General features: G+C 32.6%; 1 protein-coding gene across 3 annotated transcripts in view; it reads left to right on the top strand.

Moving 5' to 3' along the window:
* LOC121114391 (putative protein kinase C delta type homolog) overlaps positions 1-18136 on the top strand; it is a 62564-nt gene extending 44428 nt beyond the window's left edge. For 2 of the 3 annotated variants that reach the window (XM_071886894.1, XM_071886895.1), the window contains 7 exons: positions 15680-15808; positions 16139-16527; positions 16605-16759; positions 16841-16979; positions 17059-17247; positions 17322-17462; positions 17530-18136. In XM_071886894.1, coding sequence (XP_071742995.1) covers positions 15680-15808; positions 16139-16527; positions 16605-16759; positions 16841-16979; positions 17059-17247; positions 17322-17462; positions 17530-17685 — 1298 coding nt within the window. In that variant the 3' untranslated portion in view covers positions 17686-18136. Of the gene's footprint in view, positions 1-10316; positions 15222-15679; positions 15809-16138; positions 16528-16604; positions 16760-16840; positions 16980-17058; positions 17248-17321; positions 17463-17529 lie in introns of those variants that run through there. The other variant, XM_040708341.2, reaches the window with a different exon arrangement.
* The last annotated feature ends 2335 nt before the right edge of the window (positions 18137-20471 follow it).

Genomic DNA, 20471 nt, shown 5'->3' with positions numbered 1-20471 from the left:
CAACATTAACAAAATCATCAAGAGCTCAAACGGGGTTATGGTTAGCAATTTAAAATTTATTATCTAGTGAAAATATAACATATTCGTTCCTTAAAATTCAAAATATCAACCTATAGCTTCCATTGTAGCCTCTACATAAAGTCAGAAGGCCCTGAACACTGATGAAATACTCATCAGACAAGCCATTCACTCCCGCTCAATAGGGACCTTCAGTTCAACAGTATTTATATGGGACAGCACAGGCCTTGGACTCAATGGTGCCTTAAATTCCATAGTCAATTTCGTTCAGATCTGGTGAGGAAGGAGGCAACAATGTCCATGATCAGAAATCCCCCTTCATCCAATTTATGAGTTTTTTTGGACTTCGTCAATCTGGTGGCCTTTACCGTTGGTGTTATGGGCTAGCGTATCGTTAGACGTAGCTTTTGGCACCCATGTCTTTTACGACATTTCTAATCGTCCCTTCACAAACGTACTTTTTTGAGGGGCATGCGCATCAAAGTTTGAGGATTTGCCTCAATACTGTATTCCAAGTCACTCATAAACTCTTCCGATCCCTTTATGTTGTGGTCCCTACTCCCAGGCTTCCATTCATAGCAGTTGTTGCCCTCAAACGCCTTCGTCATCCTCAAAAAAGTGGACCTATTCACTACCAAAATCTTGACCACCTCATAAAAAGGAACTCCCTCGTGCAGCAAATCAAGCACTCTACATTTATTCGACATCACGAAGCTGACTTTGTTTAAAAAAAAAAAAATCTATGACGTAAAAAGAAAGGTCTCAAGACTGATCTTTCAAACAATGAATGCTTCCTTGCCCATCGTTAATTTATTTGGAATTAATTTCAGTTTTAATACATGATGCATTTTTGGTGGCTCACGCTGTAAATAATTTTTTGTCATTTCCCTTCATGTTGTATGTAACTTTTGTGCCCTTTACAGAATTTAACTTGTTCATTCAGTTTAATGGGCAAATTCATGGAGGATGTGTAGATAGTTCAATTGGACAAAACGTAGAGAAAAATAACCACTTTGAGATTATATTACGACATAATTTTACAATATTGTCCATGCACCAGTGATATTTTAAATATTAAAGGTTCTCCTCTTTATAGCTATAATACATTTTCTCCCTTCAAGATCTTATAACAATCAACAGATATTAGCAAGGGTATTAATTGATTAGTAACATAAGTATCGATCCCGCCTTTTCCTCGTTTTTTGCGAAATGTTCATCCCTAGTTTTGGAATAATATTCAACGCTCCTAGTGGACAAAAAAAAAGTTGTTGCTAAGACAAATACATGGTATAAATAGAGATCACCTGGTCTTTGTTTCGCTACCATATTTTAAAGCTTTAGTTAGTGAGAAGCTACATATAGATAAATTTATTTTGTTTTCATCGCATTTTATTATTAGAATAATATTGGGATTTTAATAGGAAGTAAATTGAGTTTGATATTATTTTTCTTCATATTTTTTATCGCCTTATAAATTATTCATTGAATTTTTAGCTATCAATTAGAGGGAGTCGTGTGACTGACTCACGACTCTCCTATGTTTTCTATGGTTAAATCCAATTAATCAATTCCACCTACTTTTTATTATTTGGTGGTGGTAGGATAAAGATTATTATTGAATGAGAGAGAGTAAGTAAGTTGACGCTATATATAGATAGATAGATCATATAATTGAATATATATTTAGAGGATTATAACGGCAGTTAAAACCTCATTTTTTATATTGGATAAAAAAAATGTCTGTTGGTTGATGATAAGAGAGTAGTAGTTGTGTGTGAGAAAAAGGAGAGAAGGAGCTAACTATTGTTTGAGAATGAAAGGAAAGAGGAGGCTCGGAAGAAAGGGATCTCTAATACGTACCATATACAATGTACATTTGTAGCCTCTCAACACAAAAGTCAGCATGAATGATTTTTCTCAAAATACACTGTGGATTACATTTATATGCTTCGACGAATTATCCTCAATCTCTAAAAAAAATTAATATTTTTGACTATCTAAAAAAACAGCCAATTGCATTAGAACAGACCCGTCCACAGGATTATATATATGTAGTTTGTTTGGGGGTTTTTTTTTGGGGGGGGAGGAGATTGGTTTTTGGATTTTTTTTTTGGGAAAAAATCCAAAAATTAACTTTTTTGAAAAAAATACAATTCGAAAATTTCAACGTTAAATTTTTTAGAAAAATTTTTCAAAAATCCATAGCTATACGTATAAAATAGAGTTGTTTTTGGAAATAAATGAAACTTTAAATATGTTATTGCCTGAAATAAAAATCCAAAATCCACAACTATGCACAAAAAATTATATTGTTAGGAAAAAAATTCAAAAATGCATATCTATTCACAAAAAATTAAATTTTTTGAAACAAAAAATTCTAATATAAATTTTCTTGCTCTGCTGGATAATATGACCGAATGGCGAAAAAGTTTCTAATAAAAAGCAAAAAATCCTTAATTTTGGAGGGTGTTACAGCCCTTTCTTCCCAGCCCCTGCAGGCGCCCCTATAGAAGTAACCAAAATAAATTATCACAATAAAAGATAATTAAAATGATAAATTTTCTTTGAAAAGACTTATCGGGGGCAACATAAGTCTCTTAAATTAAATAACGGTTTTAAAATATGGCTAAAATTATAGTGTATCTTAACTCAACTCTTGATTTAAATATAACAATGAAATATTGGGCTGTATTTTTATATGAAATAAAAAATATTTTTAATTTTCTTGATTCTTCTCAAGATTGTTTTTATATTGACGTACCACATTTATCGAATCACACATAGCTTCATAAATAAATATAGAAGTGATTATTTATGTGTATGGAAGATTTGTGATAGTTTTAATACTTTTTTGCGTTTTGCTCAACTACTTGGAATACGTTTGACTTAAAAAGACGAAAATTTTACATATTAAAAACTATCATTTTTCTTGTGTCAACATAAAAACAATCAAGAACAAAAATTCAGAAAAAAAAAGAAATTCCTAGTTTATTTTTTTACTTCATAGATAGTTAAAAGCGGGGGAAGTATCGGAGAATTTAAAATTGATTTTTCTGACATTTGAATTTGATATGCAGTATCTTAACTTTGAATACTCCAAAGTATTCCTTGAATATATAAATATCTCTGTACATAATTATGTATTTATATCTTGCTTCCTTTTTCCAATCGATCCCTTTATTTGGAATAAGTCAAAATGCCCAAAAAATAAGATCGGGATAAATCTGACAAGAGGGTGAACATACCTCTCTTTATGACATAGACAAATTTTGGCCAATTATAGACTATGGGCTCAAATTTATGTAACAAGTTGAGATACCCTAAAACATCAACTATAGTTTAAAACCATTTGAATTTGAGTTATGATACTTAATTTAGCTCTGATATGGTTTTTTAACTAAAATATATAACTGTAAGTTCAATTTGCGTACCCTCCAAAGGATTAATAAGAATAATTCGTCGTAAAATACAAATGTAATCCTGCCTCAATTTGGATACAAATCATTCTAGCTTGCTTTTGTGTTGACGGGCCACATTTGTTGGTTAAATCTATTTAGAGTAGTTTGCAATGAGTGAATTTTCCACGAAAATTACATTTGAATGCATAAAAAATAATGAAGTTTTACATGAAGGTGTTTTGTTTTCTCATGCGTTCATATCAGCATATTGACTTTTAATTAAATATATATTTTTTTTTTTGCCTTTTATAGTATACTGTCAAGGATAAATAATGGAAATGTCATCCCCATCTTAAGACCTTGAAGGAAATATTCAGAAACCTTAGAATTTGCAAAACTGTTGTATATAAAATCTTTGAGAGGTACAAAAACGTATTTAAATTATTTAATTATACTATTAGTCAGAAAACAGTTGGCATAAAAACAATCTATGTTTAAATGCAACCTTCAAATGGTCAAACTGACCCCTTTCTACCGAATGTTACAATATGTCAAAAATATATTCAATTAGCTTGTTTTGAATTTTGATTAGTTATATCAACTGATAGCAATACAATTAATTGCTCAAATTACATAGGTTACATTGAATACAATGGAAAGTAAAAACTACATTATCACAAAAATATTGTTTTTAACAATATTTTTGAAAAATCCCAGATCTTTTTTTACCCAATATCTCAATGAAAAGTGACAAAAATTATTCACTTTTTCTCAATAATCCGCATTAAATTACAAAGTTGTTATTGTATCTAAATACTTGAAGTAAAAACACCAATTGACATGACATGAAAAGAGGATATTAAAAAAAGATTAATTTGTATTCAAATTATCTAAGTTTTTAAAATTGCAAATAATTTTATACAAAACCATCAAATATCTGGCTGAGAGGGAAAAGTGAAAATTTATAAGATCTCTACCAGATTTCCAGTTCCATATTTTTTCATCCAGAATGTTAATAGTAAAACAGTATAGAAGTTGTAAATTTTCTGGCTACTAGTGGTGGAAAATCAACTTTGTTTTACAAAATCTATTCTTTTACTCTCGTTTACAAATAAAAAAAAAAAAAAAAAAAAAAAATAACTCAGCATGATTCGTTCAATCCTTCTTTTTAATAAGTCAGTAACAAACTTTTCAGTAGCACTATATTAAGTCTACTATTATAACTCAAGAATATAATGAAATTGATTCAATATACTTAATAATTCGAAATTTAATTTGATAAAGAAAATCAAATAAAATATTTACGTCAAATCATTAAATTTCTTCAATTTTTGAAGGAAAAAACTGAAAGAGTCGACATTTTTAATGAATTGTTCATGAACGACACATCACTAGTGACTGTGAATAGCTTTTTTGACGCTCGAGAAAAAGACACATTCTAATTGTCCCTTAATATTTTGTACTTTTTGGAAAGGGTTCCTTTAGATTAGTGGGTCTTAACTGAAAGATCCCCCTTTGTTGGGTATTTGAATCGCTTTATAAGAAGCCATCTTTGTAATAAAAAGAGACTTATATTGTTTTCCAAAAAAAAAAAGTTATAATAATTATAATGACCTTTTTATTTCCCTTTAGTTGACTTTTATTAAAAAAAGGTCTCAATCTGAATATCTGTTTTATAGAGATTCTAAAGTTGAGTACTGAGGGCAAAATTGAGTTGAAATATTCTTTTACTTTTCAATCTACCTTTAACTTTTTCTTTCAATTAACCTATTTAAAAAAAGTAAATAATGCTTTACGTTTCAACACGATGAATCAGCAGCGCTTTAATTTTCATTATTTCCCCAAAAACATATTGCATATTTCTGTAAGTCATTTCCTCTTTCCCTTAGACCCCCTTCCTATTAATTACATCAATACGCGCATAACTGCCTTTCCGCACCACACGCTGTAGATAAGTACTATTCATGCAGCGTGGCGTACATAGATACAGATACTGTACATGCATGAAAATGTAAGAGAAGAAAATAATAATAAGAAGAAATGAAGGCATGAGGAGGGTATATCTGGAATATTTTTGTCATGGGGAAATAAAGACTCATCCCTTTTATTGGTATATTTTCCTTATGTACTATGTAGGAAACATTCCGATATTTATATAAATAGTAGTAAGCTTAATAATGTTATTCAAGACCAACTTTTGTATAGGTGGAGTTTGAAATGAGAACAAGGAAGGATTCATTTAATTTTTCCCTCCCCTCTCCACCGGAACTCCCACAATGCACCATGGCTGAGACTTGGACAAGATCAAGGAAAAATTAATCTTAACCTCGGCGATAACTTAATTACATATCAATTTACACTATATTTTCTAGTTAGTGGCCCTTCTATCTGTTTATTTTTTCCTTAGTAACGTTCTAAATATTGATTGGTTGAATTGAAATTAGCTCTTGTTAAGGTATGAGATGTATAAAATACGACCTGCAGGTATTCAAAAATAAAAAAACCGAAAATTAACACAGCGAATTGGATTAATCCTTAGAAGAAGAGCAGATTAGCTGTCCTGAGCTTTTATTGGATTAGCTGCAAGCAGCTATGAGAGTAAGGAAATAAACACAAATCACACTCTGTATATAGAAAGAACTTATTGTTAGGGATTTATCTGATATTGATATTTCATTCTGTTCTGAGTCCGACAAGGAATTACTCCCCATTCCATCCTCAGTGTTACTCTCCATTAATAATTATCCATGAATTAAGCAATTTATACTTCGATTTTTCCTCCTCAAGCGGAGCTGCAGGAGTCGGTAAATCAAATGCCCGACTGAAGAACAATGAAATGGATCCAAATCTATCTTTTGCTAATACATTTATAAGGTCTTAATATAATTTATGCGCTCGTAACCGAAGAAAAACAATACAAACAACTTATCACTCCAACGTTACGCTTTACTCTCATGACATTGACTAATTCACAAGACTAAGTAATGAATTAGTATGACTAGTGCCTATGCTCTACCTAACATAATAATTTAGAATTTAAAGATCTTCAAGAATTTTGATTGTATAGACTATAGAGCATATTTGAAATTTTTGAAGTAAACTTATAAATAAGCTAAATTTTAAGTTTAATAAATTAATCATACTTAATATCTATTAGGTATGTATAAACATTTAGAAAACACTTTCGGACAGTCAGTGTAAGCCTTAGATTATAAATAAGTTTTAATTACATAAATTATAATAATTTTTGTGGTCGGAGTCGGATTCAGTACAAATTTTAGCACTCCGCCTCCGCAGCACTATCTTCAAGAATTAAAGGATAATGATAGCAGCTTTCGAAAGAAACAAAAACATTTTCAGACTGTCAGCTAGAAAAAATGTCACACGCGTTCATATCATAATATATACAACTCTATCGATTGCCCACTGATCTCTAAAACTAATATGTATATCACTAACAGTAGTATGTATGTAGATTTTCCTTTTTACCTGAAAAGTCAGTGCCCTGGGAATTAGTTGTCAAAATTGTTCACCTGCCTGTCTTCAAGCCTACAAAAACTATAACGAGCAATAAAAAAAATAAATATTTGTTTTTGAGGAAGGGGAAGGAATGGGGAGGGGGGGATACTCTACTCAAAAGAGGGGTTGAAACTGATTCACTCACATGAATAGTATGTTATTCCCCTTCCTAGTTCCTATTTCTATCCCTTGTTTTTGAGTTTTTTGAGGACTGTTGTTGTTGTTTTAGATGATGATTTATCATCCTCATGATCGGTGAATCTCACATTTATATATATATTTGTCAGTCTCTCAAATTTGAGTAGGGAATGAGTGAGTGACTGAAAGATAGAAAAATAAAGAAAGAAAGGCAAATTCCGGAAAATTGGGAATTGCTAGAGTTGCATAAAATACGAACTGTCAATACGTAAAGGTAAAACAAAACAAAAATTAACTGGTAACCCTAACAATTTGAAGAGTTTCTGAGAGGAGAGCAGCTTAGCAGTCATGACGTTTCATTAAATTAGCACTGGACTGAAGGATATAAACACCATCCAACTACGTATGTAGTAAGGACATACTCTGTTGTCGATCCTCAATTCTACTCTGAGTCCAAAAAGGACTTACAACTTCCCTTCAAATACTCTGTGTTACTCTCTGCCTTTCATGAGCACACACATAAGAGATTACTTTACATTTAAATATTATCAAATGGCTATTCATTTTCAAATAGTGTTGAGACTCGGGTTGAGACGAGTTTTTTACACTTCTGTCTTTTTTATCTGGAGTGATTTGGACCGATATTTCGATCACATACGGTGGATCGATATTTAACCGTTTTCAAATTGTGGATCGATTTTTTCGGTCTCAATCAATTGAAGGATTTTCTGTCCATTACAGTTATTGGGAGGTGTATGTAAAGGAAACACTTTAAACTTTATATGACATTATTGTACTGATGTTCATAACTTAGAAACACAGATGACATCATCCACAATTCATATATGAAAGTAAATCGATCAAGAGCGATTTTTCTTGGGGACCAATCTATACTGAATTAACAAATAGTCAAATTTTCATTCTATGAAATTAATCAACAAGAGCCATTTTTGTATATATCAGGTGTGTGCAAACTTTTTCCCCAAGGGCCACAAGTTAAGAAATATGGTACACTTTCATACTACATATTGAGAAAGATCGGTTACACTATAGCTAATCTATTTACAAATACTAGTAGAAAAAAGAGTTACATGTAGAGTGAGGACCGTAAGTTGTATACTCTTATTCTTCAGAGTTGTTAAAAATAGGACCGTAGACAAGCACAAGACTTTTTGTATTTGCAACCTGAACAATTTATTTTATTTTCTTAAGCTCTTATCATTATTCTTTCATTCTTGAGAAGAGAACATCCAAGCATATACTGTGTGTGCTCATGAATGATTTGTTGGGAAGTTATAAGTGTTCCTCTACTAAGAGTTCAATTGAGGATTCCTGCTTATGTACTTGCTAAACACGTAGAGGGATTTGTGTTATTTTCCTTTCTCTTGTAGGTGTTCGCAGCTAATCTAATAAAAGGTCACGACAGGTAATCTCCTCACCTTTTAATATATTGTTCAAACTGTCGGGATTACCTTGTTATCTTTCGGGTTTTTTTACATATTTGGAGGGCACATTTTTCAACTCTACCTATCTAGACTATTATAACATAGTTTTCATTATTGTATTAAAAACATTAGTTTAAAATCGCCGTAGAATTAGCTCAAAATCTGGAATCAAGAATCGTTTCAAATTAAAGAGGCTCATTCGGGGTTATTAGAGGCCTCCCTTAATTGAAATGTAAAGACTTATGACTTCATTCTAAATTATTTTACTTAATAATCGTATATTTTTATATCTGATTCAAGCCTGTGATTACTAAGAGATATAATATTATTTATGTGACCCGTCAATACAAAGGCAAGCTCGAATGATTTTTCTCAGAATGGGGTGTGGGCTACATTTATATTCTTCAACAAATCATCTTTCATTTCTATGAACAAATTATTCTTATTAGAGCTTTGGCGGACCTGCAGATTGCACTTAAAGTAGTCAAAATTGAATGTCATAATAAAAGAAAAAAATTGTCGAATTTTAATTGAAAGGCCATATCAGAGTTATATTAAGTATCTTAAATCAAATAAAGATTTTAAAATATAGCAATATTTCTTATGGATCTTAACTCATCCCAGAAGTTTGATTAAAAAACCTATTATTGACTTAAATATGGCTGTATGTATATGAAGTAAAAAAATGGGATTTTCTCCTTTTTTTTTATTTTTGTTCAATAATGTTTTTATGGGGACGCACACCAAATATTAAATACATTATTCTATTACTATTTTTTTTAAATATAATTTCAAACTTTGAGTTCTTCTAAAATTAAAATAAAGGGTAATTCAAAAATTGCAAGAGTAAATAATTGAAAATTTCATCTTACGCTAGTCAACCCCGTAAGAAATGTTTTTATCCTAGGCCTCTCATAAATTTTGGAGTGTTCCTCCTTGGATATAGGCAGAGATTCAAATAATATGAAACGCATGTATGTTCTAAAAAAAATGAAGATACTTTGACAATTTGATCCTCAATTCTACTCCAAGTACAACAAAGACTTCCACTAATAACTCTACAAAAAATCCTCAGAGTTACGCTTCGTCTTTCACGAATTATTAATTATTGCATACTTCTTGTTCTCTCTTCAAGAATTGAAGAATAATGATGACAACTTTGTTGGATATCAAATTCTTTTCAGGTAGAAATTACAAAAAGAGGGCAATTTTAAAAATTGTTTTATTTTTTTAACCCCTGGATATACAGGGGCATCAAAATTTAATGTCTTGTGAATACAAATTAAATTTTTTTATTGTGGATTTTTGAAATTGCTTCCAAAAATTTTTGTAATTTAAATTAAAAAAATATGACTTTTTAAAAATAAAAAAAATGATTTTTTGTGAATATCTGTGTATTTTGGATTTTTTTTCTTAAAAATGTAATTATACTAACCAAATAACAATAATAGTTACGGGAGTGGATGTATTTCATATCATTAGGCATTTATCATAACTTCATTAGGTCATTCAACTCTTCTTTTTTTTATGCTCCGTCATACAAATGATCCATTTCACATAACTCAAAAATTGACGCAACTTTCTTACCTGCGTGTGTACTGAATTGATACCTATAACATTCAAAAGCCGTAATTCATTTCTAAATATCAGAGACTCCCTGCTTTTTATACATATTATACGTATCTATAGAATAATATCTATTATCTTCGAAGTTTTCAAGGCCAATTCGTCGTTGTTGCGTTGCCTTTCTTTGTTCATTTTCCATTTTCGATTATTATATTTTTAAAGCAAGCTATTATACAATATATTTTCTACAGATAGACGCATCCTAAATCGCTTAATCCCTTGTTTCTATCTTCTTTTTTTTATCTAAGTAAGATCGTATGAGGATAAATCAATGTAGCAAGCTCTGAGTTACTACATACATCTTTTGAGACAAGCAGTTCTGAGAAATAGTTGTAATATTTTTTTTTGTATAGTAAAGAAAAGTTTGACCTTTGAATGCACCTTTAAAAAAAGTTTCTTTTTTTATGATCATTAACACATGCTGTTCTTTCATTGAAATCTCCGTTTCCTACCGGGTGGTCCATTGAAATCTGAAGAATTAAAAATGCTATTATAAAAGAAGGTTTAGTTATTGCAATTTATTCATTATTTGATATATTAAAGCACAAACAATTAGTTAAAAACACAAAAAAAATCGGAGTTATCAAGTTTACGTACATGTCGAGAAAATGACTCTTAAAAGTGATCGAAGACTTTCCATTCGTGCACTCCTTGACGCTAGGCGTCTCCAGGACCACCGTTTACTTAGTCAGTAAGTCTGAAACGTCGGAGAGGAAGAAGAGCTCTGTTTAAAAAAAAGCTAAACTGGATCCCAAGGAGTTAAAGAAAACACCCCAGGCCAATCCTCTCAAGTACATGAGGGCCAATGCAAGATATTCGGGGTTTCATGCTTTACTGTCTTGAGAGTGTTCAAAAAAGTATGTAGAAAGAGTTTTGTGAGGGTGGAGACGCCACTTTTGACACCAGCAACGAAGACCCATCTTCTCCCTTGCAAGACTTTTTTGAATACGCCTTTTGAGTTCTTTTGAACTCTTTTTTTTTTTTTTTACCTCTTTTGGCCCCCCTACAGCCCTGATGCCAACCACCTCGACTACACCTTTCAGGTGCATGTCGAATGGAAGGCCTGAAGTGTCTGTCATCCAGACACTAAGGTCCTCAAAGCCACTTTTAGACAACACTGGAAGCCATCATTGGCGCTAAGGATTGCTACATTAATTATTAATAGAGCTCAGACAAACATATATTTAGAGTATTAATTTTGTTGAAATTCTATAGTTGATTAATAAATTATATCTTGTTGAAATTTAAAAATTCAAAGTGTTGAGATTTTAATAGACTACCCGGTACATATTAATTACCTATCGATCACCCTTTGACGTAATTGGCTTTTCAAATTGCCTTTATTAACTTTAATGATCACTTTCTACACATGTACATTGTAGTTATGAATGACGAAAGTTAATTATGAGTATAAGTGAATAGAACGTACATAAAAAGTTTTATTTACCTATGTAGGTGTATTTTGCTTCTTCCGGAGAGCTTCTTTTTTTTTTTTTTTTTGTTTGTTTGTTTGAACAAACAAGGAAGAATTAATGATAAGCAAACAAAAACTATATCTCCAAACTCATTCTATATAGTTATACGTTTTTAAAAGTAAACAAACATAATTTTTTAAATATATTAATATATATGTATTTTAAATAGCTAAATTGCAAATAAAATACAATTTCTTTGATAGTGTCTCAATAAACGATTTCGTTCTAGGGCCAATTTTTCTTGGCAAGGAGAAACGTATGTTTCGTATAAATATATATTTATTATTTTTTTTTTTGCCTAATAAGATGTTTTTTTTCATCATTTTGAACTTTAGTTGTGTCTTTTTGACATATTATTAAGCTACAAAAGTGAAGAATAAATCATTCTTTTTTAGGAGGATTGGAGAGAAAAGGGAAAAGAGGCCATATTCCAACTCCTTTCTTCATTTCCCCCTGTTTCACTTTGAATAAGCCCCTTGGCTAAAATTATTACTATAAGCTTTTGTTGTTAGTGAGAGTAATGTAAACATATCGCACGACCGAGGAGCACCTATGTAGTTTAAGACGCGTACTTAATATACATATGTACGTCCGTACAGACCCATGACTTTCACCATTATTATTATTCTAAACTTCTTTTTTTCTATATGTGTGTGTAAGAAGCATTTCTTACTGCGAAAAGTAACAGAGGTGATGTCATATTCGTATGATCTAGAGAATCAGTTACTCTATAAAAATAACATTAAGTGCGAATATGTGGTGTGAATACCATTTAATCACATAAGAGTGAAAAATACGATAAAAAAGAAGTTATTACGTTAGGCTATAATTTAAAATAGTGATTTAAGAAAAAGATTCGTTATAGCTATATTTATATATATTACATATAATGCCAGTTCAAAGAGGTTATGGTGGCTATTCCTACTATACGTCAGCCGCCACCTCCTATAACAGTGTCTATTCTCCTTTTTCTCGTTCCTCTACTCCGAGTCGATCCTACCTTAATTCCAACGAAGATAAAGCCAAAGTTTCAAATGTGTCTCCACCCGCAGCTTATCGCTATTTCTCTCGCGCTGATTACTACGAACCCCCTCCCATCAGCGTCAAAAGTAAGCGTGAACTCAAAACCATCAAGACTGAAGACCTTCAGTTGGATAAGAAAAGTAAGGAGGAAGTCACTTCACCCTCACGAATCGCCACTCCTGGTAATATTACCCGAGATACAACGTCATCCAATATCCCAGGTGGAAAACAGGTCATTCGTCTCGTTACAACAAAACTCAAGTCGAATCCCTTCAATTTTGTTCGCAATGGAGAGAAAAAAGGAGGGAAAAAAGAGTCAGAACTCACGATGGGACAAAAATTAGCCATGAAGCATTATATCATGGATCCTAAGCTTAAGGACATCATACAAAGTGAGGAGGAGAGTGAGGATGAAAGTTGTAGTACGAGTAGCATTGCATCAAGTGATTCCAGTGACTATACATGGGAGACCTGTTCTGACTCAGATCCTTTAGGAATTCCAAAAACACCCACACCCCCTCCGTCATCTTCCACACCTCCAAAGTTTCCTAGGAAAGTGATACCATATAAGGGAAAATCAAAAACTGCTACCCTTGTCTCTTCAGAGGACTATAAATCCTTATCTACATCCTCTCGGCGTACGCCCATTAATTCCTCAAATAGTTCAATTAACCGATGGATGCGAACCTTTGATACCACCATCAATAAATTTGCTACAAGAACAGGATGTTCTAGTTTCAAAAGAAGCTCTTCCTTTGTTTCCCTAGAAGTATCTTCTTCCAAGTCTCCATCTACCTCTCCTCCTGATAACTCTAATTTACCACGTATTTTACAGAAAAAACAGAGTGTCTCTCCAAAAATAATTCACACAAGAGAGTTACCCATTCCTTCAGTATCTGAGATACCCTCTATTCCTTCCAAGCGAATTCAAACATTTACACCTGACGATCTGCCACTCCAAGTGGATACGCCAAATAGGAAACTCCTTAAAGAAAAGCCTCCTCTACCGCCGGGAACGACTTTACTAGCCAGGAAAGATTCTCACTCTTCTTCATCCTCTTGTTCGCCCCATTTAAAAAGAACATTTAAGAGCATTATTAGTGTTAAACAATCTATTTCTGGTTCTGAGAGTGATGAGGATGATGGTAGCACTTTTAGTTATGGTTGGAGAAAAGGACAGCCTCCTCGAAGTGATGTTATAGTTAAATTAGTGAGTAAGAAACCCTTGCAGAAAAGGTATTCTGTTCGTGAGAAACCCATTTCTCTCCCGGTAACCGCCAAAAAGAATTCCCTCCCTCCTCCAGCACGACAAAGACAATTAAGTGAAACTAAAAGAGCATCTGAGAGTTATATCAACATTGAACACAACATTGCAGTGTCTACTCTTCCATCACAGGAAATACCTTTTGAAAATTTAACCAAAGTTCAAATTGTGTCTACAGAGTACAAAGACGTCGCACAGATTTCATTGCCACCAGAGACTCACGTGGCGGAATTGAAGCCCATCAAGAAAGAAATCCAGTTAATAATAACTGGTATGGGGGAAATTGAAGTGGTTCCCCCTGTGGAGTTTGAGGAAATCCATGGAGAACTCCTCTTACCTCCGTATAACCCTCAGCATGAATTAGAGAGCGAACTTGAACTCAAGCGACATGATGTAGAAATGGAAATAGTAGAACCCGTCAGAGCTAAAGTGATAAAAGTTCTTCATTGTCAACCTCAATGTAGCACAGCCCCTCTGCCCATTCCCATTCCCCTAACAACATCACAAAAATCCCTACAGAAAAAAAGGAAAAAAGTCAAGAAGTCCTCTTTTGAGGTCGTTTCTGTGCGAAAGTCAAAGAGTCGTAAACCTGTCTCCGAAATATCTCAAAAAATTCAACCCGTCAAAAAGTCAGAACTCATTGTTTCAGGTGAACCTAAAAAGCAACCTCAATTCAAGAAGAAAAAGTTAAAGGATAAAATAAAGGAACAAAAACTCATTTCAAAGGCTGTTGATAAACTAAAAGACAATGAGACCAGAAGAGGATCCATCAGTTCTATCAGCTCTGGAGACGCAATGATGACAGGACAATTAGACCGAGTTCCAACTCATATTAGGAAATTTTTTGAAATTAAGTCCAAGGTGGCTGCAGGAGAAGAGTACAAACCCGAAATGCCGTTAGAAAAGCCCAAATACTGGGATAATAAGCCCCCGCCTGTTCAGCCTGAGGAACGAAACGCATTTTTTGAAATGTCACAAATGAAATCTGAGACTGCAAAACAAGCTGCCAAGCTCAAAGAAGAACAAGCAGCCATTCTTTCTTCTCAGGCTGGGGCGCCTGAGGAGCCTTGGTATGACGACGAAGACGAGGATATGAAGGATCGATTAAAGGAATTTGAAATTCGGCCTTCTGATCATCATAGACCTGAGGATCAGAGACGCACTCCTGAAGAGAATATGGCTGTGATTAAACTATTTGGGGGCATTCAGTTCCCTGGAGGATTCCTTCAGAATACACCAAAGAGACTCTTGAAAAATATGCTTAAAAAGAGACCTGAGAGGGATTCAGGGATTGAGAGTCAGAGAAATAGCTCTAGTGAGTCATTTTATTTTACCTTTTTTTTATTTTATCTTTTTTGAAACGAATGTTAGTAGTATTAATAACGAGTCGACGACTGGCCATTATCTATCATTAAAATATTATCCATTTTACTTCTTTTTTAAGATGCTCAATATCTTATAAAGTTGTAGCATTTAAATGCTTTCTAATTTGGCTAACTGTTTATAAAATAGGAAATAAATTACACACACTCGTAAACCTTGATACCAGAATGTACATTGTACAATACATAGTGTAATTAAATGAAAGTTTATCATTGAACCAACGTCCCGAGAAAATAACAATAATAATAACTAATTAAGTTTAAACATGACTTATGTAGAGTAACGTAATAATGAAATACTCATTCAATTATAACTTTTAATAACTTTAAATGAGAGATTTTTTGATGCAATGGGGAGCAAGCACAAAATCATTTATTTTTCCTATTATAGCTTGCAATATAAGTTGCCATAAAAAATGTGAGAAATACATGCCCAATCTTTGTGGGATTGATCAAAAGGAACTGGCTGAGACACTTTACTCTCTGAAGTGGGAGAGAAGCAAAGGAGCCATCGTTCAAGGTATTTTGCAAAGCTCATTAATTAATCTTTATTGAAATCTATATATCATGATAAAAGTAGTGTTGAGGTTCGGTTTGAAAATCTTAGAACGGTCTAAACTAAATGGGCAAAAAAATAAATCACTTAAGACCTAACCGAAATAAAAATTCGGTCTTGGACCGAGTCTCAAAATTATTAATAATTGATATTTGTAATTTATGTCAGGTAACGTAAAATTTCAAGGTTAATTGATATTGGCCAAGCATGACTCTTGTTATTAATAATCAAATGTCCATGAATAGATAAAGAAAATATATATGTTGATTATTAAGTAATAATTTATTTTCCAAGGCTCAGTTGAGGCCTCAGATCATCGAAGATCCTCAACGCCTGAGCGGTTACCCAGTTCTCCTCCTTCTCATCCAATGGAAGATGAAGAAGACTATCAAATCGTTGGTCGACGAAAAGCAGGATCTTTATCACACTTCAAGCCTCCATTTCGGAAATACAGTATTGATGACTACGCTTTTCGTAAAGTTCTTGGTAAAGGTTCTTTTGGAAAAGTCATTCTTGCTGAGCTCAAGGAGGCTCCAGGAGCATACTACGCCATTAAATGTCTTAAGAAGGACGTTGTTCTTGAGGATGATGACATTGAGTGCACCATGATTGAGAGAAAGGTGCTTGCTCTTGGCTGTAAGCATCCTTTTCTCTGCCATCTCTTTTGCACTTTTCAAACAAATGTAAGTGATTCTCATCTTATGAGAGAACATGATATGTAAATGTAATATTTACTGACAACTTCTTTGATTCACTCCAGTCGCACTTGTTCTTTGTAATGGAATACCTTAATGGCGGAGATCTCATGTTTCATATTCAACAAACTGGTCGCTTTGAAACAGATCGAGCTCGTTTCTACGCTGCAGAAATTGTTTTAGCTCTTAAGTTTATGCACAGAAAGGGAATTGTCTATAGGTAATTCCTAATTAATTAACTTTGATTCCTCCTCATTTGGGCACTCACCTAATTATAATGTTATGTACTTTAATCCATTAGGGACTTAAAGTTAGACAATCTCCTTTTGGATCATGAGGGTCACATACGAATTGCAGATTTCGGAATGTGCAAACTTCAAATATATTTGGATCGTACAACGGATACATTTTGTGGTACACCCGACTACATGGCACCTGAGGTACACATACCGGCATATTTCCGGCTTATTTTTATCAAGGTACTAATTGATTTGATTTTTTTCTATTTCTTCATTTTAGATAATAAAGGGACTCAAATACACGTATAGTGTGGATTGGTGGTCTTTTGGTGTTCTCTTATACGAAATGCTCATCGGACAGTCTCCATTCAACGGATGTGATGAAGATGAACTCTTTTGGTCAATTTGTAATGAGCAAGCCTATTTTCCTCGTTTCCTGAGTCGTGAGGCAAAGCATATACTTCAATTGGTAAGGAATATAATAATTATCTATCCACCCACCTATATGAATAATGATAATTTGTATCTCTTCTATATGAGTAGCTTTTCGAAAAGGATCCCTCCAAAAGACTTGGTGAAATAAACGAAACACAGCTCGACATTTGTGAGCAACCATTTTTCAGGAGTATCAACTTCGAACAATTGGAAAGGAAAGAGGTTGTTCCACCATTCAAGCCCAAATTGGTAAATGAATATATTTGATTCATTCAAATATATAGACTTATTAACACATCAATTTTCTTTCTTGCAGCGACATCCCATGGATGTGAGCTATTTTGACTGTGCTTTTACGGAGGAAGTTGCAAAACTTACACCAGTGGATGATGATTTTCTTCAGTCTGTAAATCAACTTCAATTTAAGGGATTCTCCTACACCAATCCAAACTATACTATGAGTCAAAAATAGATGTGGAGTTGTCTACCGTTGTGCATTTTTTATTGGTTTCTTTAAAAATTTATACACACACATAATTGAGGAGGGAGTAAAAGGTTCAAGGCAATCATTTCTTAAGAAACCTCAAAGATGAACTTTTTGCATGGATTTTACATATGTGATATACATATAATATACATGACGAATAAGTTTATATTTCTTTGTGAAAGGATGAAATCATAGGACGTTCTTCCCTGTAAGGATGTAAAATAAGTATAGAATCCATACACTAAAAAAAATGTCTACCACAAATAAATTCATTGGAAAGTCCTTTGATTTGTCATAAACGCCTTGGAATGCCTCTCTTTTATTTATTATTATTTAATGAAGGTCGAAAACAAAATACAAAATAATATATACTCTCACTAGTTGTTATCCGTCTTCTTTTTTTGTTGATTGAATAAATTTCGAAATACATAGTAAAGGATTATTTATTTATTTACCAATAAGTTTGTACCACCATTTTTCCAGGTGTATGTCTAAATGTTTTTAATACTTAAATATGATTGATATGAACTTTCGATACCTAAAGACAATCGAACTTTCTTTATAACTATACAAATTGGTACAAGGCTACCATCCATATTTTTAATAGAACTATATTTCAACAACTGCTTAAACAATTAAAATCTTTGCCATATAGCTTTGTTGCTACATCCTTTTTTAACTTGCTCACTCATACAACCACCTCCGCCTTCCAACTCATATTGGCCACTGCTGACGCAATGGAGGTGGCTCTCAACGACTCGACATTGTTGGAGTCTCTTTAAAAAGCGCTCCACACGTAGAGGTGAATTGATTGTAAGTCAGGGAAACTCTTGAGAATATGTAACTTTACTTGAACGTATCAAGATTGAGAAGGCGCTTCATTTAACATGAACAATTTGGCTTGCAACTCCTAATTCAATTATGGGGCTTCAGGTTTTTAAGTAACTCTTCTTACCTCTTCATCGATAGATCTGGGTTTTTCATGCAGAGGATTCTTTGAGTCTGGCTGGTTTTCCTTTATAGCAAAAAGCTTGCTTGACACCAGTTAGACCGTGAATGGGGAGGGGGGAGTTTCATGAAGTTTATTGAGTGTACGTTCCACAGGATGATACTAAAGATGTATGTCATTTTATCCAAATCTATCGACATTGCTGTTATTTTTGCTATAAAAAAAGGCCAGTTTATATGACAGATATGCTGATATAATTGGTTATTTTTTTGGTATATTGAAGGGTTGCAAAGTTATCTACAGCCTGCCAAAGTTATTAGCAATGCTAGTCTGGGACTCTGTAGGTAAGTCCCTTTAAATTTGAAAGCTATTGTGTGTATTGAAAAAAAAAAAAGAATGGACCATGAGGCCCATAATTTCACTAATTGTCTTTGTACAGCCTATATGTGTCAAGGAGTAGGAGTTGAAATACTAGAGTTGACCTTTTTTTATTCATTTATGAATTTCCTTGAAAAGTGCATTGCAAAAACAACAAGATATAAATTTGACTGCAACACTCCAGTGGATCTAGGTTAAAGTAAAAACTTTACGACAATTACATCCCGAAATCTAATGCATTACATAGGTATTACAAATAATAAATATATCTACGACTGTTTCTTAATGGGTAGACAACTACTTATCAGGAATTTAGAAAGTCTTATACCTCAATGACAAGTAAACACAGAGATATCCTCGTTCTAAAGTACAAGTACGTACATAGTATAGTAAACAAAACAAAATTAAAATAATTTTAATTTATTTCTAATCAAAATTTATTTGTATGGATTATCATGACGTCATATTTTTATCAATACCCGTCCGTGTAATAAATTACATTACAGACATTATTGAGGTCATGTGTAAATTTAAAATATTCAATATATAAGACGTATCTTAATAGGTATGTTAAAACGTAGAGAGCGCAACGATAGAATATTTCATATGCGGATTAAGTACTGTAAACATATGGTTCCTTTTCAAACTAGTTATCTATTGTTTTTTTTGTTAATGAATGTATTATTTCCATTATTTGATACATGAAATATCATTAATTCGAATACTCAATCTTCTTAAAGTTTCGATAAAGTATAATACATTTGTTTTTTAAACGTATATTTTAAGATCCTAGCAACATCACTGTTTACAAAAATAACCAATTTTGTTTGTTAAAACTATTTTATTTAATCATTGATATTCTGTGTTCATATTCTTGTCTCCATAAGCATGATATTTTTCGTCTTTCAAGCTTCTGTTGTTGATCTGATGAATATTTGAATGTATCTGAGATAAATTTAATTTTTATATTTATTAACTGGCAAAATTTCATTATAATAAATTTATTAAGCCACCCAGAAAATTAAACTAAATTTATTTGTATATTTAGTATTCAACAGTATTGTAGAGATAATATACATATAGTGCTTACGTTGAACATAAGCAAGGGATTTTTTTTTTCGAAGCCCAAAGTTGGAACAATTGAAAATATATTTATTTGTTGTTCAACTACGACGGTGTCAACTTTCCTTCAGATCCAAACTCTACATTTTTTATCTCTGAACAATATACTATGTTATATTTATTAAGACGATGTTTTCAAATTTGCTGCGCCATCTAGAGTTCAAAAAGACTAAATAAACAAATAATCATGAAATGTGTAACGATTACGTGTGCGTAATTTTTTAGTATTTTGCCAAGGAAAAATTGCAATTACCCCATCTATATCCAAGCAATTAAGATAATTTTTGTATCATTGCATTTTTCAGCTAAAATGACAACATTA

The sequence above is a fragment of the Lepeophtheirus salmonis genome, chromosome 3, assembly GCF_016086655.4.
Source record: "Lepeophtheirus salmonis chromosome 3, UVic_Lsal_1.4, whole genome shotgun sequence".
Classification (NCBI taxonomy): Eukaryota; Metazoa; Arthropoda; class Copepoda; order Siphonostomatoida; family Caligidae; genus Lepeophtheirus; species Lepeophtheirus salmonis.
Note: the sequence above shows the minus strand (reverse complement) of the source record. Positions and strands in the feature narration are given on the sequence as shown.